The 27090-nt window shown below is 38.3% G+C and overlaps 1 protein-coding gene across 4 annotated transcripts in view; it reads left to right on the top strand.

Moving 5' to 3' along the window:
- The window catches only part of stard13 (StAR related lipid transfer domain containing 13), a 56628-nt gene extending 31644 nt beyond the window's left edge, over positions 1 to 24984 (top strand). For 3 of the 4 annotated variants that reach the window (XM_023342502.1, XM_023342504.1, XM_023342503.1), the window contains 13 exons: positions 6297 to 6368; positions 7202 to 7283; positions 9220 to 9283; positions 11146 to 12449; positions 15896 to 16066; positions 16874 to 17033; positions 17159 to 17357; positions 18343 to 18556; positions 18644 to 18758; positions 20629 to 20883; positions 21124 to 21341; positions 22407 to 22583; positions 22672 to 24984. In XM_023342502.1, coding sequence (XP_023198270.1) covers positions 6297 to 6368; positions 7202 to 7283; positions 9220 to 9283; positions 11146 to 12449; positions 15896 to 16066; positions 16874 to 17033; positions 17159 to 17357; positions 18343 to 18556; positions 18644 to 18758; positions 20629 to 20883; positions 21124 to 21341; positions 22407 to 22583; positions 22672 to 22786 — 3146 coding nt within the window. In that variant the 3' untranslated portion in view covers positions 22787 to 24984. Of the gene's footprint in view, positions 1 to 4054; positions 4615 to 6296; positions 6369 to 7201; positions 7284 to 9219; positions 9284 to 11145; positions 12450 to 15895; positions 16067 to 16873; positions 17034 to 17158; positions 17358 to 18342; positions 18557 to 18643; positions 18759 to 20628; positions 20884 to 21123; positions 21342 to 22406; positions 22584 to 22671 lie in introns of those variants that run through there. The other variant, XM_023342505.1, reaches the window with a different exon arrangement.
- The last annotated feature ends 2106 nt before the right edge of the window (positions 24985 to 27090 follow it).

Raw genomic sequence — 27090 nt, 5'->3', positions numbered from 1 at the left:
AGAAAAAGTCATTTTCTTTTCAGCTAGGGTTACCCAAATTATTTCGGTTTGCTAAATTCCAGAATAATGAAATAAATGTTCTTAAAATTCATACAATTACATACATTTATTTTTGTATTTTTCAGATGTACGGTTTTGGGTGTCCTTTTTACAAGCTTAGCACCATAATTTGCTCTAATTTTAGCTCATTCATCCTGACAATAACAAGGTCAGGGTTTGAAAGCTGCCTTTCTCAAACACACTTTTAGAGTTCTTACCAAATTCTTTTTATATGAACTTAGATCAGGGCTTTTGTTGTCCAGTCCAACTGTTGACTTTGTTGAACCACTTTGTTGCTTATTTGATGGTATGATAGGCCTACTGTCATTGTCCATTTGGAAACAAATAAAATCTAATTTTATTTGTATAGCACAGGGATGCTTAGTACGTCAATGAATTATTGGTAGATTGGAACATTTTAATGGATGAAGTCAATTCCCCTGTTCACCTCTTCATAACTTTGTGGAGTTGGTCGATTTATACCACATGTTTTCAAGAATGAAGAACCACTGGGATCTTTTTTAACTGCCGACAATTTAAAGCAATTTTCTATGTTCTACAAATAGTCTACTGCAAGGAGATTTTATGACTTGAGTTAACATCTACCGTCAGGAATCATGACTTCTCCAACTTTATAAGAATCAACTGTTTAGATTAGGGATCAGAACCAAAATAAATGGAAAAAGGCTTATAACACTTCTTTTAGAATGTGCAGTCAAAGTCAGATCTATTCAACTTTAAGGATGATTTAAAGTACAATGTAAATTTGTAGAACAGTTAGAACTCAGTGGAGTTGGGGAAGTGCAGTGATTTATGTTGTGTTTAAGAGTTTAATGTTGTGTAAGACATGAGCGGTTTGAGACTCTAGATGTTCTGATTTGTGGTTTGTTTTCTTCAATATCTGCCCTTTTCCTGACAGTAGAACAACAAGGCTCCTGAATTTGGCAGCCAGGAATCATCATCTCATAGCTGTTGTTTACATATGTGCTTTCTGATAGACATTAGATTGAAATAATTTTGGGTCTGGTGTTTGAAAGTTTAAACTGTTTCCCAGCTTTATACACATTCAGTTGTCCTTTTGTTCGTTTGCTAATTCACTCTTTCTTGTTTCTTCCAGCAGTTCCTGAATTTTAGTGATTGTCCTGCTTTCGAGCAACAGTATTAACCTAAACATAACTTCATTACATGAGTTACTCCATTGTTTCTATTTTCAGACACTTTGAAAAAAGACAGCCTATAAGAGCATTTCTGTGCAGCCAAAGTTCAATCGGTAATTGAATAGATGCACAAGATGCGACAGGTACAAACAAATCTTTTTATCCAACCCTGCCCTGAGGCCATGGATAGTCAGACTGAATATGAGTACAATCCTGGAACACCTTTCTTTGACACCCTCTGCTGGACAAAAGGTTGCATCACCAACCACTGAGCCTGATGACCTTCAGTCGCCTTTTCTTTTGTGCCCTCCTTTAAATTCAGGCAGCGAACAGCCACTGTAGCCCCGGTTTTGGCCAACCAATGTTATACCATTTCTCTGATGTTGCGTGTGTGTCTGTGTTTATGTCTGTGGTCCATCCCTGTGTATGAGGAGGCTCTATGTCTGAACTTGCACTGATTTCATGCCAGTATTGATTCTGTTTTACAGTGCATTCCTGAGGGCAGGACATCATAGCAGATGTAGCTCACGAGACAGGACAGGCATATTCCATTTTATCCCTCCCCCATCCCGCTCTTCCTGTCTCATCACTCCTCCACTGTCTTCTTCAATCCTTTTTTTTTTACCTTTAGACGTGAAGGACTAAGTGCTTTAGCTTATGTGGGAATATGGCTGCTCTCCAGACTGCCTGTATTTGTAGTCTTTGACTGTTAAGCCTCCTTTGTCAGTTACTGGTGACGGTGTTACTACAAGGGCTCGTCCTAATAAACATATTGAACAATGCGCATATCATTTTGTAAACAGTAGCAAAATATTTTGCAGTTTGCTGTGCCCTGAAAATGTCAGCTTAGCTCAGGAACTTCCTGCTACAACGGCTGTTTTTAGTTCACATGTTGCTCTGGATTCATGGGAAATTAGAAGCAGGAAATGATGTCATCCACGCCTCTTTAGAGTCCCTGGGATCTAGAGACCCAGTAGTAGGTGGACATATCACAGAAGAAAATTGTTAGTGATAGTGAAAAAAAGGCAGGAAATTAAAAGCAGAGGAAATGACTATTCTTATGAGGACATTAGGTTGCTTTTGTTCAGTCTTTTATGTAATACGACTGGCACCCTTGTCATGAAAAGAATTACCTTTCACCCTCTTTACTCCACACTTGGATGCCCACTTGGGCGTCCAAGTTTGGATACACAAACTCACAGCACCTCATTCGCATACCATCCAACAGCCCTGTTGGCTGAGATTCTGGTCCTCAGCAGGACTGCAGTGACATGAAAAAGATTTGGGGGGACACACTGCGAGCGCCTCGGATTAGCTCCGTCTGCCTGTGTGCAATGTTGTGTTTTACAGCCAACACCAAACATGTTTGTGTACTAATTAATCTCTTGATTAAATTCTGCACAGATGAATAGTGGGGCTTTGTTCCCACACTGACGGGAGCCTAGTCTTTTGTTTTTTTGTCTGAACGTGAAAGCACAGTTGGTAATTACACATGCTCCAACACTGTGATGAAGCATGTGATTGTGTGCTTTTTAAATATTAGCATGGTGATAACATGCCATTATTTTTTTTCTCTTTATATTTTAGATGCAACTCACTACTGAGCGTAATTCAGAATTATTTGCAGTAGGCTTGTAACCTGGAGCTTTGCTAGGCATAAACTCATACTGGGATACAAAATGAAAATATAAAAAAGTTCTGACTCAAATTTAGAGTTTTATGTACCTGTATATGTATTCTTTGTGCTCTAAAAAGGCTGTATGCAGATATGGTAGAATTATTTCTCCCAAACCTTTTGACAAAAGGATAATTAAAACTCTGTCCACTAAAACTGTTTTTGCACTACTTACATACTGTACATTACACTACAGTCTAGGTGACAAGATCAAGTCTTGCAATTCACAGATCTGAGTTCAATTCCAGCCTCCTCCACTTCTGTGGAAGTGGCAAGGCACTTAACCACAAGTTGCCTATTGTGTCAGTGTTTGAATGTGTTTTCATTTACTTTTTCATAAAGATTTAATTACCGTGAAAATAATGAAATCTTTATGGTAAATGCAGTTTTATTTGAAAACTTTGATTAATGATGCATGATGTGCGTATTACCAAAGTAACTTTTGTCAACAATATTAGAGAATAATAAGCAGTATGAGTCACTGACTTTGTTTAGCCCACTTGTGACAAGTCATAAATGTAAAACTTCAAAAAAAGATTGTTTTTGAATTTTTTTGTGGGTTACAAAAAAACAAACTTGAGCAAAAATTGCTCACACATCTGTAACCCATTTCAAGGATTTGGTGCCACGAGTTTGAGTTTTTGAATCTTTTTAAAATTCTGTGGTAAAAGGTTGAGGATTTCCTGCCATCTGTCCTTGTTTTCCCTCTCAGTGTAGATTTGCGATTTTTAACCTGACTTTAACTTTTTAAAAAGTCAACCAATCTGACAGTGAGTAAATAAACAACTGGTGTGGTATGTCGTCGTCCCTGCAGTTTTATCACAAGATCCGTTCATCTCGGCCCTCCACCCCAGCCATCCGACTGCCTTATCCCTGTTTTTGCATTCTCTGACTCACTGAGGGCAACATCTGTGCTGATTTAGATTTACACGCCAGTGAGTCCAGTCTGCTGGATGTGTCTGAATGGATTCTCGCTCCCATTGTGTGGGTGAAGCATCACAAAGAAACCAAGGTCAAAGTCTCCTTGTTGTCCAGTATGCTGGTGGGCTTGGCTGACATGTGAAGTTAGCATCCAGTAACTGATGGTGTGCAACCTCGAGGGGTGCAGCCTATGTGAACGTCAGCTGAAATGAGTCATTTCCTGCATGGATGCAAAGAAGATGTGGACTTTCTTCGAGGAGCTTGAGTGGGAGAGAGGGGATTGGGATGTTCCTGTCGATGGATGAAAGAAAGTGTGCGAGGGAGTGTTTTTGTTTTACAGAAAGATGTTAGGGAGAAGAGATGAGAGGTACCACAAGAAGGAAAAATGTAGTTTGATCGTGAAAGTAAAGGTTAAAAAGGAGTTCTCGCTATGTGAATGAAAGGGAAGGAAACAAGAGCTAGATGACTTGCAGGAATTATTTCTGAAACGTAAGTGAAAAGAAGAAGGAAGAGGTCAGAGAAGCGTATAAATAGAGAGATATTGTATGTGCCGTCCAACAGAGATGAAAGTTTGAGAGAGGAGGTTGAGTAGAAAATTAGAGGGAAGGGAAAACGTGCATGGAGCAGGCTGAAGAAACGGAGGCAGAGCCGTAAACATATGGGTTGGAGAGCCAAGGAGGAAGAAAACACTGAACTGTCGCCGCTGTTTGATGGAAAGCTGCACAACACAGCAGATAGATGTTCCCTCGGATGGAGATGAAACTTCAGCTGGAACAAAGGAAACATAGGAGCTTGTCATTGCCCTCACAATGAGGGCTTCCAGTAAGTCTTGATTGGAAAATAGAGTTGTGCCTCATCGGATATTTGATTTTTTCCTAATTTCAGAAAGCTACAATAAGCTGCAATATTTTGCCCCCACTTTTACTTCGTATGTGATTTAGAGAGAAGAGTTATTCAAAGAATGTTGGAAGAGGAATGTAATTGCTAGATTGTGGCGACAGTGTCATTTCCTCTGACCGTTCCCATCTCTGATGGTGAGGGACGGAGCCTTTTTATTGCCCCGCTGAACCTTGCCAACACCTCCAAACTCTAGTGAGTGAGAAAAGTGAGAATGAATGAGTGGGAACTTGATGGAGAAACAAGTTATTTTTAGTAGTCAACTTTGTTTGGATAAATACAAGCTTTGTTTTCTGCGCATATTTGTCCTGAGACAGACTCTGCAGTCTGTACTGGTACTCACTGACATTCATATTCTTTCCAATCCCATGCATTAAGGTGCTGAAGCATTCTTACAAGCTATACCTGCTGTTGGAAATGTATTTGATTCTTGGCACAAGCTTCTTTTGGTTTTCTTTGTCAGCACAAGAAGCGGCTTTAATAAGTGTCTGCTCATAAAGAAAACATATATAAACACACCCAGATTTCTCTGCTGCCAGTTAAGCAGCGTGTGTGATACATATGCCAGCGGAAAAAGCAGTAAAACAAAAGCCTGTAAAAATGTTTCATGCTTGCTAGGCGCCCTATGCCTGCTTTGGTGCAATGTGTTATGCCTGGTTCATTTATCCGAAAACAGCTAAACCAAATACGGATGGGTTACATTGATAAAGTGAAATTGTGCTACCAGCACACTTAAGAAAATGCTTGTCTCTTTACTGGCAGATTTCCAGTTTTCCCAGTCTCATCATTCCATTAATTTCCCAAAGGAAAAATGCATCTCAGAAATGTTCTTTCCTTAAGTAAAAGCATCACTTCCAAGAGGGATATCACACATAAGTACAGTGCAATGTCTTTGACTTGATTTATGTCTGTTTAGTCATAAAGTGTCTTGTAAAAGCATTCACATCCCTTGAACTTTTTCACATGTTCTCCAACCAGCTGCCCTTAGAAGTCACACAATTAGTAAACAGTGTTTCTACACAGGTAATTTTTTCTCTAGTGTACCAAAATGGTGTTCTGGTCAGAATAGATAAAAAAATTTACTCAATTGCCTTTTGACTAATTTGTAAAACGCTGTGTGAATTCTAACACTGTGAATCCGTGTGAACAGACCAGCCACACTGTGAAGCATGGTGGCGATAGTGTGGTTTTCTTCAATCAAAGATGGTCAGAATTGGTGGGAAGGCTGATATTCATAGAAAGTTTCCATCCAATCTATCTGATCTTGAGTTAGTAGAATCAACAAAAATAGTTCTCTCTGGATGTAAAAAGCTGGTAGAGGCAAAACCAAAAAGACCTGCAACTGCAATGGAAGCAAAAGGTGTTTTCAGCTTCCCTGTGTATCAACTCAGGGGGATTAAATTCGGTGCACACAACACTTTTCATTTTATTAAAAAAAGTCTTAGACCATGTGTCCATTTCCTGACATAAAAATTTCTTAGTGTATCACTTAAAATCTCTATAAAATTAAGGTAGGATTGTGGTATCAGTGTGACAAAATCTGAAACAAAAAAATCTCATTGTGACTATGTATGATTTATCTTTCCAATGATTTTTGTGTCTTATAGAGATTGAGGCAAAGGAGGCTTGTGATTGGCTTCGAGCAGCGGGGTTTCCACAGTATGCCCAACTCTATGAAGGTAACACAATCCAGCTGCTGTATTTAACACACAGACTTCATTCTCTAGTTATCTTCTTTGACTTTTCCTACTTCCTCAGTTATTTTCTCTTTCTGTCTTATTTTTCCATCATCTGTGACTCTTTCTCTCTTCCTGCCTTCCTTCAAACTTTACATCCCTGTCTTCTGTGCCGATGCATTCTATTTCAAGGCTTCGGTTCCTCTAGAGGGAGGGGTCATGGGAAAGGCCTTGTTATCACTGCTGGGACTCTCATAGTTCCTCTTTCTCCCTCATTTCTCCCCCGTTCTTAAGATCACCAACCATTTCCTTTCGAAGCCCTCCCCCCACAACGCGCTCTAACTAAACCTGCCATGTCTTACTTTTATGCTGTTTGAATTTCTTTTCTTTTCATTGTTCCTTCTTGTGTCTCTGTGCCTTGTCTAGCAAATCTGCAGGCGTTTGCTCATGTGCTGATCATTTGGTCTTATGGGGTTGAAGCACAAACACAAACTGGCTTCAATAGTTAAAGAAGAAGATTTTAAAACAAAACAATCCTTCTTTAGAAAGACACGCTGGTTCTCTGAGAAAGGTTCAGAGTTTTCTAGAAAGTCAGGTTATTGATGCCACAGATAAGTCCCCTCAATAAACAACTTGAATCAGTTTGGCATTGTGTTACGTTTAAGTTTTATGACACTTCAGACGCGGATGACAAGTGCTAACTGTGGAGACGGCAGCTGTGGCAGACTTCACAAGCTCCATAGAGAACGCTGCTATGTCCTGTCATGTGTCAGTCATTATCTAACAAGTCTTTTCCCCTCTTCTCTTTGTTGCTGTCTCTGTCTCTTATTTCCCAGATTCCCAGTTTCCAATCAATATTTCCGCAGTGAAAAGGGACCATGACTTTTTGGACCGAGATCTAGTCGAACCTCTGTGTCGGTAAGGAGGATTTCTCTCTGTAAATTCCTTCTCTGGTCATCTTGTCTGGTGTGCTGACTTTTCCTTGTGGACTCATTAGTTGCCTGACCCTTACCCTTAATGAAGTCCCCATCCACGTCTCCCTCTGGGACTTCCAGGCTTTGATCTGGCCACCTCCCCTTCTGTCTGCCATGCTCTGATCTCCCATTCAAAGAGAAGTGACCCCTCAGGGGGTAAAATCCAGAGAGGTGTGTTTGGGTGATGGTAATAGGGAACTGAGAGAGGGAATCCCAGAGTTCTGCTGTAAATAGATTTTAACCATTTTCTGAATCTTCTGGTCTTGCCAGTCACATTACCCTATTTCTTAAAAAGTTCTCCTGCATATTTACAAAATGGTAACTTATTTTTGCACTGCTGCCTCTTCATCTCTCTTGAGCTGCAGTAACTTGTACAAGTTCACCCTTTAATCCTGTTTGGATTACAGAATAGTACTTAAATGGGTTTTGTTGGGATTTTATGATAGATAAACACAAAGTGGCACAAAGTGGAAAGAAAATAATACATGGTTTTCAGCTTGTTTTACAATTAAAAATGTGAAATATTTGACATGTAGTTGTTTTTAGCTACCCTAAACCTAAAAGAGGCAGACTAGATGGACTGTTTGTGAACCTCAATTTTCAAGTCTTGCCACAAATTCTGATTTGATTTTAGGTGCATATTTTGACTAAGTAATTCTGACACTGGCTGCATACTTAGTGTCATTGTATTGCTGAAAGGTCAAGCTTTGCCAGAGTAATTCAACTCACAGCTTAAAGGGACAGTGTTTTCACTGTGATGTACAGTGTTTGTTATCCGCTATTTTTTTTGTTTATATTTTTTTGAACTGTGAATGTTGAATGTAACGTCAAGTGCTTCGGAGTCCTCTGGACTTGGTAAAAGGCTATGCAAATACAAACCATTTACCATTTAGGCTGCTTCTCTGATTAGTCATTTCATTGCCCATCTCTTCAGTTTATGTGGACAATCTTGTCATGGTAGGTTTGCTGTGGACCTGCACAATGTATTGAACTGTCAGAATCCATGTATCAGCAATACATTTGGCAATTTGGATGGACTCTAAATCCTACAGCATATAGGCCTAAACCTTAAATATATATTTCTAGTCACTGAGTTGCTGACGTTCATGTAGACTAGTGGGGTTATTGTGTCATAGTTGCGTTCTCAACTATGACACAACTATTATTAATAATATTTTATCCAAATACTCCTTTGTACTTCTCTTAATCCTACCCCTGACCTGTCTACAGTGTTCCTTGATCTTATGCTGTTTGTTTTCTGATGTATTGCAGCAAACCTCTGAGGCCTTCACAGAATAGTGGCCTTTATACTGACATTATATTGCACACAGATGGACTCTATTTACTGCTCAAAACAGATAATCACACTACATTTAACTTAGGGGTATTAGAGTAAAGAAAGCTGAATATACATGCACCACACTTTTCACATTTTTTAAAATCCATTTAATGCCATGCATTATTGTGTGTTGCCCATAACTTAAATTCTCCTGAAGATGAATTAAAGTTTATGGTTGTAGTACTGTAAGTAAATTCAGCAAATATGAATGCATGTCACAAATAATTGAGACGCTCTCCGCAAAGGTAAAAATCAGCTTTAGTCATAGTTTTAGGGGGAGAAGAGTCAGAGTAAAACATCTGTTGGAGACATTGTTAGACAGTGGAATGAGAGATTCTGTGTGCTGTCAGAAAAGATTAAAGAGAAAAATGAAAAGTCTTGTCTGCCAGTGACTGATCAGACTCTGGGGGAAAATAGGAAAGTGGAAGTAAAAAGCAATATCATAGAGTGAAAGTGAGTGTTATTACAGTGCATGAGGGCACCATCATACAGCAACAACAGGTTGTGCATTAGTGACTCTGTCTTTGTGTGTTTGTTGCAGACGCCTCAATACTCTGAACAAGTGTGCAACCATGAAACTCGATGTAAGTCACCCCAAGAAGAAGGTAAGCAAAACTTTGCAGTATAACACTCATTCAGAGTTCAGATGATTCTCATTTGTCAGATTTAAAGTAAGTTTTGAAAAAGAGGCATTAAACATACTTTTCACAAAGCCCAAATTTCTGTATTAAAATGTTTTTATTAATTGTCTGAAAACCATCATAACTAACAGACTTGAAAGCATCCATCTGTGTAAACATTCTATAGATTTAGTTATTGAAATAAACTTTACAATAATATCCTAATATATTAAATGATTTTGCTTATTAACCCTCTCAAGAGTTTATCCTTTTTTGTCTGAACATTTAACAGATTTTTTGTAGAAAAGGTTTGACCTGTTTTTTTTTAAGTAAAGGGTAACTTATGATGAGCAAGAGAGAGGAAAAAATGCTCCCTCTTGATTGCAACTTGGAGTGGTTAATCTTCATCCTGTCAGAGCTGTCACCAGGACTCCTTGTATCCTAATTTCTGATCAAGTATGCGCCACGTTTTGGGGCTCGATTGCAAAAGCATCCTTTTAGAAGGAGACAACCACTGCAGATCTGATTAGGGGTGCTTCCATTGTGGCTGATTATAGCAGCAAGTGTGTTTCCTCTGATTCTTAGTCAGCTGCTGATCCTTAAGAATACTTTCATATTCCCTCTCTTTTAGTTTTTTCAGTTCCTTTTATTCTTCTTCACCAGTCGCTGTGATAAAGACATGCTGACAGAAACATCTGCGTTATTTAATGAATCATGCAGACTAAAATGCAGCTGTGCTAAGCTGTTCTAATAACAGTCAAGGTAGATACATTTTAGGGGTTTACATATTTTAGATAGTTTCTTGCAATTTATTTGTATCATTTAAGCTTTTTCATGTATTGTTATTCTACAAAACATTGAATATACTTAATTTGAATTTTATGTAATTGTCCAGCGCAAAGTTGCACATAATTGTGAAATGGGAAAAAAAATGATGCATAGTTTATGTAATTCTTCACAAGTAAGAATTTAAATGTGGTGTGGTCTGATGAAAGGAGGCCAAAATCGAACATTTTGATGAATGTGCTCAACAGTAAAGCATAATGGTGGCAGCTCTACCATAAGGGTGGGGATATTTTTCTTCAGCATGGACAGGAAAACCAGTCAGAACTGAAAGTAAGATCAATTGAGGTAAACGCAAGATAAACCTGTAAAGAACATGGACTCAAAAACATCTGGAATCTGGAGAGGAGATTCAAAATATAATGTATGTGTATAAGAATGGCCCAGTCAAAGGCCAAACCCAAATTCAATTCAGAATCTATGGCAAGACATAACAACAGTACTGTTCACAGAGTCTATCCAATCTGACTGAGCTTCATCTATTTAGCAAAGAAAAATGTTTTTGTAGTGTGTTAACTTTTTACAAATGAGGAAAAGATTGTTTTTTATTTTTGTTATAACTCTAGAACACGACTCATAACCCCAGGTCTTTGTTCCAGGTCACTTTTGCCAAAAAAGACTTTTGACATAGCATTTTCTTTTAAATTAGGAGAGAAATTGAGATTTTGTATTCTTTGTATTTAAAGTCAATGTTTGTGCTCACTTCTGTTGTAATCTGTGTAAGGAGATGACTTTGCAGTTCAATTTTCATTTCTTCACCACAGTAGGGAAGAAGTGGGTTTGGTCCACTTCCAAAAAAATCTTATGCTGCTTTTCTTGTTCTCAGTTACAAAAAAAAAAAGTAAAATTACTATTTAAGAAATTCGGATGGTGATGGATTGTTTTTATAATCTTTTAAACTGATACATTTTCTTACTGGTAGTAACATCCTAATATGTTACATTAAAGAACACTTGGTATTAGTTTGGGTGTATGTTTTTATTTATTACTCTGTCTTTCTTTAGAGTGATGATTCTGATGAAGATGATCATTTGGCTATCAGTAAGAGGTGGACATTTGAGTGGAGCAGCCGCCGCTGGTCACGTCTGCAAGACTTTCTATTGGACAACACTAATGAGAGCAGCCCGACGGCTCTAGGCGAGGGTCTGCGCAGCACAGTGAGCAGTGAGAGCGTACTGACTGACCTGAGTGAGCAGGAAATCACTGAGATCTCCTCACTCCACAGTGAGGACTCAGCCTCCGCCATGCCTGACTCGATATCCATGGCGTCCCTGTCTGCTTCCTATCAACCACCGAGGGAACTTCCTCATTACAACTCCCTTCCCATTAAAAGCAGCCGCCATGGGCAAGGAGGAAAGAGTAAAGCCAAAGAGTTTCTGCGCAAAATGGAGCTGATGCGTACCTGGGGGCCATCGACAATGAAGAAAAGCTCAAATCGGAGGCCGCAGCTGGTCATCAGTGAGCCGGTGTTACAGGGGGAGGAGCCTCATGCACTTCAGGTGCTTCAGTGTACTCCCATCAGCCAATTAGAAAACAGCCCAAAACACAACCATCAAACAGATGGCGATGAGCCCCCTGTTTCTGACAGCAAAACATCTAAAGACCAGATCACGCTAAATGTGAGTCCGAGCAAAGAGACTGTGGCGCCGAGCGTTCAGGAGCCTGCATGTACAAAACCGCGCACTGCCAGCAAGAGAAGCAGCATGTACCTGGAGGATATGGAGTTGCCTTCTCAGGGTAAGAGGCCTGAAGGTCAGAGCCAGTTTGGCAGAAACCAATTTCGCTCATATGAAAACCTCCTCATTCACATCCCCAAAGACCACAAGCCAGGCACTTTTCCCAAAGCTCTGTCCATTGAAAGTCTGGCACCTTCCCCCAGTGACAGGAACAATAATCCCCAGTCACATAGCCAAACTTCTCCAAATGAAAATGGCCTGGGTGAACCTTTATCTAAACCTGTCTGCCCTGGAGCTCCGAGAGGCAGCAGGGTGAGTGTTTACGACAACGTGCCGGGCTCCCACCTTTATGCCAGCACAGGGGACCTTCTAGACTTTGAGAAGGAGGACAACCTGTTTCCTCACTTAGACGACATCATCCAGCACGTCAGTGGCTTGCAGCAGATTGTGGACCACTGGAGCCGCAGTGTTTTGCCCGAGGAGGAAGCAGTGGATGGGGAAGAGGCACGGGAGGGCAGGACCACCCCCAGCGAAGGTGAGAGAGACGGGGTCTCCTTAAATGACACCGATTCAACAGGGACCAGTCGGGAGAGGCGGGACTCTGGAGTTGGGGCCTCACTCACAAGACCTCGGTAAGCAGCTGCACACACATTTATTAGATACAGTGTAATTATAGTTGAAAAACAACTTGCATCTTGGGTCTTGTTTTTATAGTTTGGCTTGAACTTTTATTGGTTATAAGAACTGTGGACTCACCACAGCATCTACTGACATCTTGCCGACGCTCTACATCAGGCATGTCCAAAGTCCGGCCCGGGGGCCAATCACGGCCCGCGGTCAGATTTCATACGGCCCGCAGCTTCGGTCTTATAATGTATTATTTATGGCTCCACTGTCAAACAGAATAAATAAATCATAAAACTTGAAACTGTAATTCCTCCTTTCACCAAATGGTGGCAGCACCACTTTAATACTATCAGTCTCTGCCTCCGTGCAGCGAACCGCTCTCCACTCATTTCTGCCATGGCCACTGCAAAGAAAACAAGTTTACAGTGAGGGCCGCCGCTTTCAAGAGAGATGGGAATTATAATACTTCTTTTCTGAAAATCAAGCCAATTGTGCTTGTCTAATTTGTAATGAGACGGTTGCCTTGTTTAAGGATTTTAACGTATAGAGACACTACCAGACTAAACATGCTAACACATACAACAAGCTAACAGGAAGTGACCGTGCTGAAAAACTGAAGCAACTCCAAGCTGCCCTGGCATCACAACAGCGATTTCTTTGGGCCTGGGTCAAAAGAAAATACCACCAAAGCTACGAAGTTAATGTTAATAGCTAAACATGGCAAACCTTCTACTGAAGGTACATTTATCAAAACTGTGTTATGAAAATGGTGGAGAACATTTTGCCCTGAGAAGAAGCAAGAATTTGAGAAAAATGTTTGCCTGGCAGTAACAGTGTGGCTCTGAGAGTTGAGGACATGAAACTGAGTATTTTGAACGGTAACGTCTGTCACTATCAGCAGTGAAAAGCCAAAGAACATTTATGCACCTGGATTTATGGCACTTATTTTTATTAAACTCTTGAGTAAGATTTGGTTATGAACCTGTAGATGTGATACAAATTATTACTTTCTGAAAGATATTGTAAATGACGAGCAAAATTCACTTGTTTTAAAATTTAATAATAACTTTGCATTACTTATAACTCCTGTTTAAAATGTTCTTGAGGCAAAGATATTTTTAAACTCATGTAAATTTAAGGTATTTTATACAGTGTGTTCAATGTTATCTGACTCTCCAGATATGAAAGAAAAGCAGAATTTCTGTTTTTAGAGTTGCCTGAGTGGCTTATATTTGGTTATTTTGTCATTTGAAAAATAAAGATAATTGTGACAATGAAAATTATTTTATAACAGTGTGTATTTGCATGAAACTTTTGTAGTTAAAAAATGTCCGAACAAACTATTGGCCCCCAGGCATCTTGACTTTATCAAATCTGGCCCTCTTTGCAAAAAGTTTGGACACCCCTGCTCTACATGATCATCCGCATAACTTCAATTATTGAAGTTAATTATTGGTAAAAGTTATTTCTTAGGTTGTTAAAGGATCTTATTTTTGTATATTTCAAATACAATGATCACTCTTGTACAAAGTTCTTAAAATATCCATGTAAAAATGGCGTAATGTTGTAATTCTAGTATTATTTAGGGAATTTCAAAGGATTTCCAACTGATTTCTGAAAGAATACATTTTATTTATAGGTACCTCTCATCTTACAAAATTAAAATAATCTAAATGAAAGTGCCACAAAAAACAATAATAGCTGCCAAACAAAACTTAATAATCAAAAAAGGAACAAAGATTTTGAGAGCAGTAAGAATAGCTTGAACATCCCTCCAGTTTTTTACGATTCCGAGATTGCAGATATTTATCTAAAATTAACAGATTTCTTTATGCTAGTGCATAATTGTAATTTTATTGCTAATTTTCTGTAAAAATTGTGAAAAACATTGGTTCTTAGTGACTGCAAACCTTCTCCTGCAGGTGGCAGTATTTCTGACTTCTACTACATGTCTGCCTCAGCCTTACTTGATGTCAAGTTATAGTCTATCAATATGGCGAGTGACAAAAATTAAGCTATTTAAGTTCTTTAAATAATAAAATTGTTTACATATCTATCTGCTTTTAAAAATTATTTTCTTTTATTTTTTCTTCTATATGTATATTTTAGAAGGGCTTTAATGATGAAAAAAATTGCAAAAAATCTTTGCAATTATTTCTAATCTGGTGCCACAAATCACAAAAACAATCACATAATTCTGGAGAGTATAAAAATGTCACATGCAAGGGAATTACAGAGTTAAGGGGTGGATTTATTGAAAACTCTGGCTCGCATGGTAAACATATGGTCATTAGGAACAGTAGAGTAAACTAAAGAGTTTTATGGGTGCAATGAAAATGTCATTTTGGACTATGTGTCCAATCCGAAGGGGTTAGATTATGAAAAAATGGGCCTGAGGACAGAACCCTGAAGAGCACCAGATGTGACTAGGACTATGAGCGCTGGTTAGATAAGACTGAACAAAATCTTTTTTTGTAATTTTTTAAAAAAAAATAAGCACAACAAGCAATGGTGTAAATAAGTCTAATAGTTGAATTCCCTCAGTGAGTTCATCTAGGAATAAAATCTATAAACAAAAGTAGCATACTGTCATTCCTTATGACTCATGATTGTTACAAACTTAAAAAATAGCAAGATCATATAAATTAAGTTTATTTGCATAGTACCATTTCCCACCAAATGTCTTGAGGCACTTTACAAAAAAGTTATTTCAATTCAGTCACACACATTCTTATTAATTCTAGTTATAAGAATTAATAACTAGAATTATTAGTTATTACGGACTCAGCATTAAGCTGAGTTTGTAATTGTAATTAGTTTAAAAAGTTTTCAATCTAAGAAAACCAGCAGATTCCATCGAGTCACTGACTTGCAGCATTCACTCCTCCTGGATGAGCATGTAGCGACATTTGCAAGAACACATTGCAGTTTTAATGGCTGTTTATTTATAAATGTAGAATAACCAAAATTAGCACTTACTGTACTTGCATTTTTCTTTACTGGCAGAATGATGCCTAAAATGTTTTTTTGATTGAGTTGCACTTTAGAAGACAAAGGTTACCATAGATCATGTTGTGTTCCAGTATTAGGAAAATCTTCTGTCACCACAGCAAAAAAGACACTGGCAAAATATTCTGAGTCTGCAGTTGAGTAAATGTGTGTTAATAACCCCATAATGCCATTCACAGTCTTGTTATAATAATCAGACTTTCAGTTGTAAGTGAAAACAAATGATCCCATCCAGAGCAACAGATCCAAACCAAATTGGTGAAATGAATATTCATTTATAGGGTTGATCCCAAATGGATATCCACCAAAGACATGACTGAGCATTTTAAAACCAGCACAGCTGTTGTATTTATTTGGTTAATCAACATATCAATGTAACAAGATCCAAGAGTGAATTGTATTGCCTGACTCTCGTTATCTTTTATCTTTCGATCCTTCTTAGTCTCCGATGGCCAAGTTTCAGAACGTCTGATCATCTCAACCAGCCAGCATCTTCACTGCAGATCAGCAGCCAGTCGGCGGGCCAGCTGAGCCTGCTGCAGAAGTTTTCTCTGCTTCGCCTCACCGCCATCATGGAGAAATACTCCATGTCTAACAAACATGGCTGGACATGGTATGTACAAATACAACTAACTAACATAATTTGTGTGTAATATTGTAGATTATAATGAGATAGTTTAATTCCAGGTAATTACGGAAAATAGGGAATACACCGTATTGTACAAATGAACCTAAGTATGATGCTATTCATCTAACTGCTTTACAATCTTTTCTCCCAACTATAAAATGAATAATATAGTAAATGTTTTTACATTTTTGTCACATTAGAAATGACATAAGTAAGGGATGCATTGAGATAAGACTGAATGCAAATGGAGGCCACAATTTAGCAATTTTTTTATTTGTAAAGCATTTTTAAAACCATGCATCCTTCTCTTTTCACTTCATAATTATGCTCTGCTTGTTGTTGTTATACAAACTAAAATGCCAACAAGAATGCATAGAAATGTGTGGTTTCAACATAACATAAGGAAAAGAAGTTCAAGGGATTCTTCCTTCTTTTTATAGTCTTCACAAGAGCTTTATTAGATATTTTTCAACCCTGCTGTAGCCTCTAGCTGCTGGACCATATGGACAATTAACACCTTCATGTATGTCTTAAAATTGAAAACATAGCCTAACATCAATGGGTTTCTCCATGTGCAAGTGTTTGTCAAGGGCTGAGCTTACAAAACTCAGCCACCATTCCCCACGACCCACAAACGCATCCCTCTGCAGTAAACAGCCAGACCTGTTCACTTTTATTGTGCCCTACAGGGAAATCCTGTTGACCAGTGTGTACATGCTTAGGCTGATAATGAAATCATAGACGTCTCTTTTCTTCCACACACTTCCCTAATTGTTTATGTGTCGCTGGCAGGTCCGTGCCTAAGTTTATGAAGCGTATGAAGGTGCCAGACTACAAAGAGAAGAGTGTGTTTGGCGTTCCTCTGATTGTTCATGTCCAGCGCTGTGGGTTCCCACTTCCTTTGTGTTTACAACAGGCCCTCAGCCACCTCAGGACTTACTGTCTGGACCAGGTTAGTAAACAGCTTTTACTGGACTGCTTGTGTGCATTTCATTCTCTCCATGCCTAAGCTGTCAGACACAAGGCACTATTCCCTCCCTGATCCTTCCAGACTCTCTCCCACTGTCTCCATTCCAGGTTGGATTGTTCCGCAAGTCTGGTGTAAAGTCCCGGATTCAGGCTTTGAGGCAGCAGTGCGAGTTGTCCCCTGACTGTGTAAACTACAACGACCAATCTGCATATGATGTGGCTGACATGGTCAAACAGTTCTTCAGGGACTTACCCGAACCTCTGCTTACAAGCAAACTGGGGGAAACTTTCCTGCACATTTACCAGTGTAAGTAAAAGTGGAAGTAGATCTCTCTTTAATAAACTCTTTTCTCTAAGTACACCAGCCAATAAAATAATTGTCCGTTTCTTTGGCGCCTCTTGTAAAGATGCATAGAAAGCCTTAAAATAGTCATCTTTCTTTGCAGAAATATTTTTCCACAAAAATGGAACAACACAGACTTCAGTGTGAATCCATTCAAGAGGAAAAACCCCATTCTATGTTAAAAAATTTGCTTTTATCAAAATACCTAGTGCTGCACTTAGTGACCCCACTAAAACTAAACTAATCACAGAAGCATTGTTTTATGTTAAAGAGCTGCTGATCAGGGCAATTTCCTGGCCAGTTGTGATTTTCTTTGAGATCTGACTTTCCCAGTCCTATTATAACCAACGTTTATTAGATTTTTGAAACAAGACAGATTAGCTGCAAGTTCACTGGCAAAAGTTACTGTTTTGATTTAAACAGAAAATGAAGAAATTACAAGATTTTTCCAAATTTTGCAACATACATTGACTGTTATTAATTTCAAATGAATGGGACATTTAGACAGGATGTTGTCCTTGATGCCGTTGTCATGGGTTCGATTCCTGGTTTTGGGCCATTTGCTTCATGTTTTCCCTTTCTCTCCTCTTCCTCTTTTCTAACAAATTACTGTTCAATGAAGGCCACTATCATGTTTTCAGGGTTTGACTTGAGACCAACCAGTTCTTGTCTCTTCCCAGTTGATGGACATATAGCTGACTAGTAGTTGACATTTTCTCATTGCTCAAACTATCTCTGATCTTTTAGTTAGTAATTTGTAACTTTCTGATTATCTAAGATATACATATGAGAGTATACAGGGACAAATTTCACTTAGCCATTGTAATCTCCTTAATAAATCATTGTTGGGACAATATCAAACATAATATGTACCCAAATGGAGATTACTGCTTCCTGCTATTATAAGGAATTTATGTGTAGTACTATTCCCATTTTCTTTCTCTATTAGATGTTCCTAAAGAACAGCGGTTGCAGGCCGTCAGGGCAGCCATATTGCTGATGCCAGATGAGAACAGGGAGGTTCTGCAGACTCTGCTCTACTTCTTGCGGGACGTCACCTCCTTGGTGGAGGAGAACCAGATGACTCCAATGAACCTCGCTGTTTGTCTGGGCCCATCTCTGTTCCACCTGAGTATCCTGAAGAACGAGACGCTGTCACCAAGGTATGCGTAAACTCCCATGAGTACTAATAGAAAACACGAAACCTGGTGGTGACCCCGCATTCTTTCTGTGGTTCTTGCCTTCTTTAGGTCAATCCAGAAGAAGTACGCTACAGGCCGTCCCGATCAGAAAGACCTGAGTGAGAACCTTGCTGCCACACAGGGCCTGGCACACATGATCACAGAGTGCCAACATCTCTTCCAGGTCTGGATCAAACTCAGCAGATATTTATTTGAATGGATGGACTGATATTTCAGTTAATGAATTGAAATTAATTCATTGCATTTAAGGCGATGAGCTAACTGTACTTATTAAGATTGTTTGTCACATTATGTCATCAGAGACTCAAGGCTTTTTGCTATCAGGAGAAAATAGAACTGATTACAGTGCATTTTAAGATTAAATATCATTTTACAAGTAAAAATAATAAACTATTTTAATCTGAACAGAATGCATACTTTAAGGGAGAAGATTTTTTTCTATAGCTCTTATTCACTATTCCTGACAGATATGTTAAAAGAAGGGGTGATCACAATTTCTTACTCGCAACACCAATCTGTACAATTTAAGATTAGCCATTTGATTCACAGCCAGAAAACATTGTAATCTAAAAGCATTCTCTTTCATGTTAAGATCAAGTTTCTTATATTCACTCACAAAAAAACTACTCACACAAAAAGATGTCTTTCTTGCTGACATGCTCTTTTCCCCCTCAAAACTTTATGTCATCAGATTTGAGCTGACTTGCAGTTCCTCTTCCTCAACTCTCTCAGTCAGTTCTTTCAGTGCTGGGATCGCTCTGAAGTGAACTCCTTTGAACACAACAGAAATGCCCCATAAAAGGCAGTGATGTTAATGCAAAATTCTCATGCTAATGGTGATGTGAAAGATTTAAACAGGATTTTATGCAACATGCATTAAATCTGAGCGCAGGAATATTCTTGTAAGTGTGGGCACTCAAGAGAGGTCTTAGTGTAAGAGCAGAGTTTTGAGTGTGTGCAGAATAGTATGTGATAAGGAATTAAATGGATCAAATTAAAAATTCACTGATATTGAATAAACATGAATACTATTGAAAAGTTCGTGTATTTCAGTAACTCAATTCACTAAGTGAAACACATCACATTGACACATTTAAGTCTTAGTTTCTGTTAATTTGATTGATTTTCCATTTACAGCAAATGAAAACACATTTAAGATTAAAATTACTAATAAATATTTCTATTACAGAAATGTGGACTTTATAAAAAAGTCTGTTTAATACCTCCTTAAATGTTACCTTGACCCACGTTTGGAGGCCTTGATTCCTTGACGTGGCCGTCGCGGGTTCGATTCCCGGACCTGGTGACATTTGCCGCATGTCTTCCCCCCTTTCCTGTCAGCCTACTTTCATATGAGGGACACTAGAGCCCACAAAAGACCCACTGGAGGGGTAAAAAAAAAGAATATGACTTCATGCTCTTTTTAGGCTATGCAAACACTCAGTTTAATTAACTAATTAAATTTCCATCTCAATTTTGGCACAACACTAAGTGATTAAAAAAGAGAGAAAAAACAGAGAAATACTTGGTTAAGTAAGTCATAATTTTAGTTTGAACATTAAGGTAAAAATGTTCTTAAACTTTTCAATGGTTTCTGAAATAAAAGAAAGCTATTTTGCCAGTGGTTTAGTTAAATTTTAGTTTAAAAACATTTAAAATTCACACAATCCATTCCAGTCACTTTAGTTTTGTTTAAAGGTAGAAATAATACATGTTTCAGAATAAAACCAACCCGTTCCAAAGAACACTAACAAGCTCACATTAAGATAAAATCGTAAATGTTCAAAACACAGCATGTGTACCATATGTGTCTTTATTTCAACCTACACATTTCTCTTTGAGGATCAAATCTATTAAGTATTTGAAATCACTTCCCTTTCATTTTAGAGGGAGAGCAGAAAGGAAATGTAGTCCAAATTCTGCAAATATCTTCTATCATCTTCACCTCTTTTCACTGCTTTTCTTCAAATTCTGTTCTGTCCTTCCTGAGCTGATTGGTTTTTTATGACACACCTTTTCCGGTTGTTGCTCAGATCCCAGAGGAAATGGTGACCCAGTCCCGCAACTCCTACATGGAGGCTGCGCTGATGGTGCCCCCGCTGGAGGAGCTTTGCAAGGTCCAGGAGGAGGAAGATGTGGATGAGGAAGTGGAAGAAGAGGATGAGGAAGCGTCCTACAATGCACACATAGAAGGGCTGATTCAGAACCTGCTGAAAGAGGCCAAGGACAAGAGTAAAGGCTGGGTGTCCCGCTTGTCTTCTGACAACACGGAGCTGGCATTTAAAAAGGTGGGAGGTCACTCTGTTCCAATATGAAGGGATTTTGGAGACGAGGATTCGAGAATAACAAAGATAAGGTGGCAGGGATTAGTAGGATCTTTAAAAAGAGTCTACAGTTATTAATCTCCTCATGTGGTCAACACTGCCAAAGCAGAAACACTGAAACGCAAAATTTTAGAAATAGAAATCAGGAACCTGAAGACACTTTCTTTTCAATACTTTTTGACATTTTCAATATTTGTGTGTAAGGTTGGAGACGGGAATCCTCTGAGGAGGTGGCGAGTTTGTCTTGAGGTGTCGGCGTCTCCCTCTGAGGTCCTGCAGCGGCTCCTAAAGGAGCGCCTCCTGTGGCAGACAGAGCTCCAGCAGGAGAAGGTTCTGGAAACGCTGGACAAACAAACAGATGTGTATCATTACACCTGCTGCAATATGGCGCCTCAACCCTGCTATGACTATGTGGTACTAAGGTATGATTAATAACTGCACAATGTGACACATGTGCGGAAACACGCGTGTGTGTGTGTGTGGGCGTGGGTGTGTGTTTGTGTGTGTGAATCTGAATCTGACTGAGTGAATCATATTTTCTCAAAAATTGTCACATAGAATGAGTCCTAGTAACAGTTTAAAGATGTTCTACATATCAAAACAAGCATGTTTTTAATCAGTTAAAAGTAATTATATAAAATAGAAAGACTGCACTTTTATTAATCCACTAAGGTCAGATAGCAGAGTTAAATGTTCAGAGACTAATTCTGCCTATTTTTTACATGAATAAGAAATGAGTGTCATGATTATGTTTTTAAAGGGATATTACGTAAAATTGACATTTTTTTAGCTTTATGTCATGTTATTCCCTCATCAATAACATACCTGGAGTGTTGCTTTGATTCTTTCAAAGCACAGGAAATTCAAGAACCTATTTGAAAAAGGTTCTCGAATTTCCTGTGGCAGAAAATGTAGAGGTGCCCAAATGTTTAGCTTATTTTCCCAAAGCTCTTCTTCTTAGAGCTGCAGTCTCCTGCCGAACCTTTGCCTCACAGAGCACCCCTTTTCTGTGCCTCCCTCTCTCAGCTCCACAAGACTAGTGGCAGCAGCAATGAGCAAACCCCTGATGGAGCTGCACGCCTGTTTATTATATGAACTAGTTAACATTAACATTGACATAAATACATGATTGTATGGTTGTTAACGGCATTGTTGTGATGATCTACTGAAGCCGAAGTGTCGGAGAGAGAAGAAGCTTCTTAAAGAGATAGAAACCAATAACATGGCATCAAATTGTGAAGTCAAAATTTCTTCAAAGTCAAGTTTGATATATATAGCATTTTTATAACAACTGAAGGTAACATAGTAACTTGATTGTGTTATAAAATGGCACTATGTTCCTGGAAAATACACAATACTATCTCTTTAAAAACATTAAACTAGTACTACAAAGAAGTGGTAGTTAAGAGTATCTCAATAGATAGATTTAATTTGTTCGCAGTTTCTATAATGAAGCTCTAACCTCATCATTTTTTTACACCATTCAGATCGTGGCGTACAGACCTCTGTAAAGAATCCTGTGCGCTGGTGTGCGTGTCCGTCGAGCATGATGACAGCCCGCGTGTTGGAGCTGTGAGGGGCGTTGTGTTGGAGTCACAATACCTCCTTGAGTCCTGTGGGACGGGGAAGACCAGGCTCACACACATCTCCAGAGTTGATCTCAGGTGTGGAAGGGCTTCATCTTCCATTTACAGTCATGTCTTTAGCAAGATTTGAAATTTATAACTTGTTAATTTGCTATCATCGTTTCAGGGGAAGATCTCCAGAATGGTACAACAAAGCGTTTGGTCATTTGTGTGTTAATGAAGCCCAGAGAATCCGCTCCTCATTCCTCCCAGGCGAGCAGAGTCCTGAGGCGAAGAACTGAATTTCAAACATAATTCTTCATCCTGAAAACCAGTTTAATCAACCAGGCGATCTTTTCTTGGTGCTAAGTTACAGTTCTGGTCAGATATGGAATCATTAATTTGGGGCTTTTAGAGATTTATAAGACCCATCCAATATGGGTTTTCAGAGTAAATTGATTATAAAACAAAAACCATCAGTGATTTTTGAAAGGAATAACTACATACACTAGTTCACAAAAATTTTACATTTTCTGTAATAAACACAAGGTCCAAATTATCAGGTCAGAATTGGTAATGTAATTGCTTTTAAGCCTAGTTCATGCACTATCTTCAACAGTTCATTATTCTCTGGTTTAAAGCCTCACTGTAGCTCCTCAAAGCAATCTTTTTTTCATTTTGGTCAAATAGTTCAATGCAGATGTGGAACATCTTCCGGTTAAGATTAAGCTTGAACCTTGATGGTTGCTATTATGTTTTTTTTTTTTGTCAACATTCAAACCAATTTTGCTTGTAAACTATAAAAAAACAGAGGCCATGCCACAAAGCAGATCACTTTAAACAAACTTTGCCAGTTATGTCAAGAGGAGTGATCAACTCTCCAGCCAGAATAATGGCAGATATACATGTAAAAAAAAATGGGTTGCTCATCATTAAAACCCCCAAATTAAAATGATGTTCATATCCATAATGAGTAGATGTAAACTTCTGACTTGGACTGTACATCATACTGAGTGGGCACATAGAAGAAAAGTGTTTTTATTGTCATTTTCATGTATTTTTTAACATAATATTTTAATTTATAATATAAATTATGATATTGCTTTTCAGTCACAATTTCAAGATTATTTCCAGTTCTGAATGTGTTCAATCATCAGAATAGCAATTTAATTTGCAAGTACTTGTAGCTAAGTGCATTATTAAATGGATGATGTCTTGTAGATAGAAAGCGAATTCCCTTTTTATTGCTTTGGTTTGTTCTACCAAATACTTAGCATTTATTTTTAACATCTTGAACAAACAAAACAATGAGAGATGATGAGATAACACTCTAATCCCTGTTGTACTTATCTACAATTTACATATCATGTAAATTTATTTTCAAATCAACTGTTAATTGAAGCTCATATATTATTAAAATAACTATTATTATTTATTACTATTACATTTCTCAATATTTGCGAAAACATCACAAGGCCTGCTTATTCTATCAATCTTAGATTTGTTTTTAAATTAAGCTGTAAAAACAGGTCTCGCTCACCTGTAACTTGACTTTATACCAGCGAACTCTTTACAAATAACATGGGAATATGATGTTTCTCCAGCTTTAGCTTGATGATATGCCAAATCATTGCTCCATTTGCACTTATAAAAGTATAAAAGTAATTACATAAAACTATCAGAACTCCTTAAAAAAAAATGAAACAAAATATGGATACATGTCAACACCATGTTGTGAAAAGTCCACTTGTTTCATGTAGAAGGTCCACACAAAGAGTCCTGAACCACATTGAAGGGGACGCAATCACTGGGTCCATAAATGTGTTTTTAATATTTTATGTACAATTTCACAGATGATTTCCTTTTTCGGTCCCCACTTTCAGTGTTAATCTTATTCAAAGGTGTTCTTTTATCTCTGTATATGGTATTATAGTTGTTTTTTTTCTTCTCATTTGTGTTATACAATGTCTAAGACATGAGACCATTTCACTGCTTCTGGGAAGCATGTTTGAAACTTAGCGTGTGTGCATGGTTGTGCCCGTGTATCTGCATTTCAAACACACTTACAGCCTGTACTGTAAACTCTCTGCAGCGCTCTCTGTGCCATCATAGCTCTTCAGGGTCTTCCTATCATATTGATAAGCTGAAATGTGAAATTTCCACACACCATCCGTAGGGAAGCAATAGATGAAAACTTGCTCCACCGTGGTACTGCCCTGGCTTTAATGTTTGTTTCCGCTGTAGGCAGCATTGCCATGGTGTTGCTGTGATATAATATCTCCATAGTGCCGCCATAATCCTCGCGTGGATGCCTTTTGCTGGGTGACAGTGGCGCGTGTGCATGTGTGCGTAAGAAAGGATTGAGAGACTCTGACGTGAGACCTCCGCTGTTTGTGGAGAGGTTCCAAACTTAGCTTAGAGCTGGAGGATTTATGCTTGTTATTTTTGACAGTGACAAAGCTATTGTTTCTAAAGAGGAGAATAAAAATTTAAAAGTGCATTTGTTCTCTGTTTTTATGTCAAATTCTTCTATGAAAAAACATATTAGTATGTACTGTAAAGAACCCTGTGTTTTGCAAACATTTTCATACCCCTTAAACTTTTTTATGTTTTGACAAGCTTCAATGCACACTTTATTGAATTTTAGTTGTGAAAGACCAAAACAAAGTAGCCATTTTATGTTTTTTACAAATAAGAAAATATAAAAAAATATGACATGCATTTATATTTAATAAAGACTTGTTTAAAGCAGAAAAAATATACCAATCTTTCAACACAGCTTCCAAATATGGAAATGGTGTGAAATAAATGTAAACCCACCAGGAAATTGAAGTCAACCTCAACTGATGAATTGATGGGCAGCGCTACACATCAATGTAGTTACACCATCTCCATGGTGAAACATGGAAACATGAAACATGAAGCATCATGCAATGGGGATGAAGAGAGAAGATAATCAGAATTGATGTAAAGATGGATGTAAGTCAATACTGGACAAGCTTGGATGAAAACCTGTTAGAAACAGCAACCCTAAACATACACCCAGACTTGCAATGTAATGCCTTAGATTAAACCATTGTCATGAATGGCCTAGTCAAAGTCCATACCCAAATTTAGTTCAAAAGCTTTGCTAAGACCTTTGCTAAAAAATAACATCACAATGGCATGAAGCTGCTAACCACATGGTGCAGGCAGCAGCATCCTCTGGTCAAAGCAGGTAGATACATCAATCAATCAATCAATCAATCAATCAATCAATCAAATTTTATTTGTATAGCACATTTCAGCAGCAAGGCAAACACAGAAACACAATGCAACATAGAATCAACAATCAAAACACAGCATTAAGTCGAGTTCCATCAATAAATTTGTAATTGATTACATTTCAAATACAATTCTAAACAGGTGGGTTTTTAGTCGAGATTTAAAAGAAGTCAGTGTTTCATCTGTTTTACAGTTTTCTGGAAGTTTGTTCCAAATTTGTGGTGAATAAATGCTAAAAGCTGCTTCTCCTCGTTTGGTTCTGGTTCTGGGGATGCAGAGCAGACCAGAACCAGAAGACCTGAGAGGTCTGGAAGGTTGATACAACAACAGCAGATCTTTAATGTATTGTGGTGCTAAGCCGTTCAGTGATTTGTAAACTAACAACAGTATTTTAAAGTCTATTCTTTGAGCTACAGGGAGCCAGTGGAGGGACTTTAAAACTGGTGTTATGTGCTCTATCTTCCTGGTTTTAGTGATACATGCCTCAAATGGTGGTTCTACCAAATATTGACTTAGGGTTGTATGCCACACTTTTCAGATTTTAGTTGAAAATGAAAAATAAGTACAATAACATACAATTTTCATTGCATATTGAAACTGTGCACTATTTCGTGCTGGTCTATCACTTAAAAGCCCAACAAAATAATAAAAGATTGTGAATGCAAAGTGAAAAAATATATTTTTAAAATTCAAGAAGTATTAGTTTTGCATGTATAATATTCCCCTTGTCATATGTTGCTGTGTCCATGAAGTGGTGCTCTTCTCCCTCTGGAGTTTAAACAAGCGTGAAAACTGTGCCACACAGGAAATATTTTTAGATAACCGAGTAAGTGAAAAGTCCTCAGAATCACAGAGGGCTCTTCTCAAGGACTTTTCATCACTTCCCTTCTTGTGTCCTTTAAAGCAGAGGATGGAGGCTAACTCTCTAATGCTCGGATCAATATTCAATCACATTTACCTGCTTAGCTGAGTTAGATAGATGGTCTAGACTCTCATAAAGGACAAGGAAGGGGTTTGGACACAGATACCACTCTCTAAAATCTCCCTGCGTGTGAGTCAGCATGTCTTTTTACCGTGTGACAACGGAGAGACATTACTTTAACTTCTACCTCATTTAACATGTCAGTGGTTTATCTTGAAAGTGGGGCACATGGTTACAGCTCCTGAATGTCAATGATGCTCTGCACAGTGGGTGTGTTTTAGCTCTGCTGCTCCACAGGCTCTGACAAATGGAGAACATCATTTTGCAAATTACTCAGTGAAACAAGAAAGACTCTCACCAGGTGAATCAGTAATTTTCTCCACGAATCAATTTCATATCTGCATTTGTGTGTTTTTCTTT

The sequence above is a fragment of the Xiphophorus maculatus genome, chromosome 11 (assembly GCF_002775205.1).
Source record: "Xiphophorus maculatus strain JP 163 A chromosome 11, X_maculatus-5.0-male, whole genome shotgun sequence".
NCBI lineage: Eukaryota > Metazoa > Chordata > Actinopteri > Cyprinodontiformes > Poeciliidae > Xiphophorus > Xiphophorus maculatus.
This window is presented reverse-complemented; position numbering and strand designations above follow the sequence as displayed.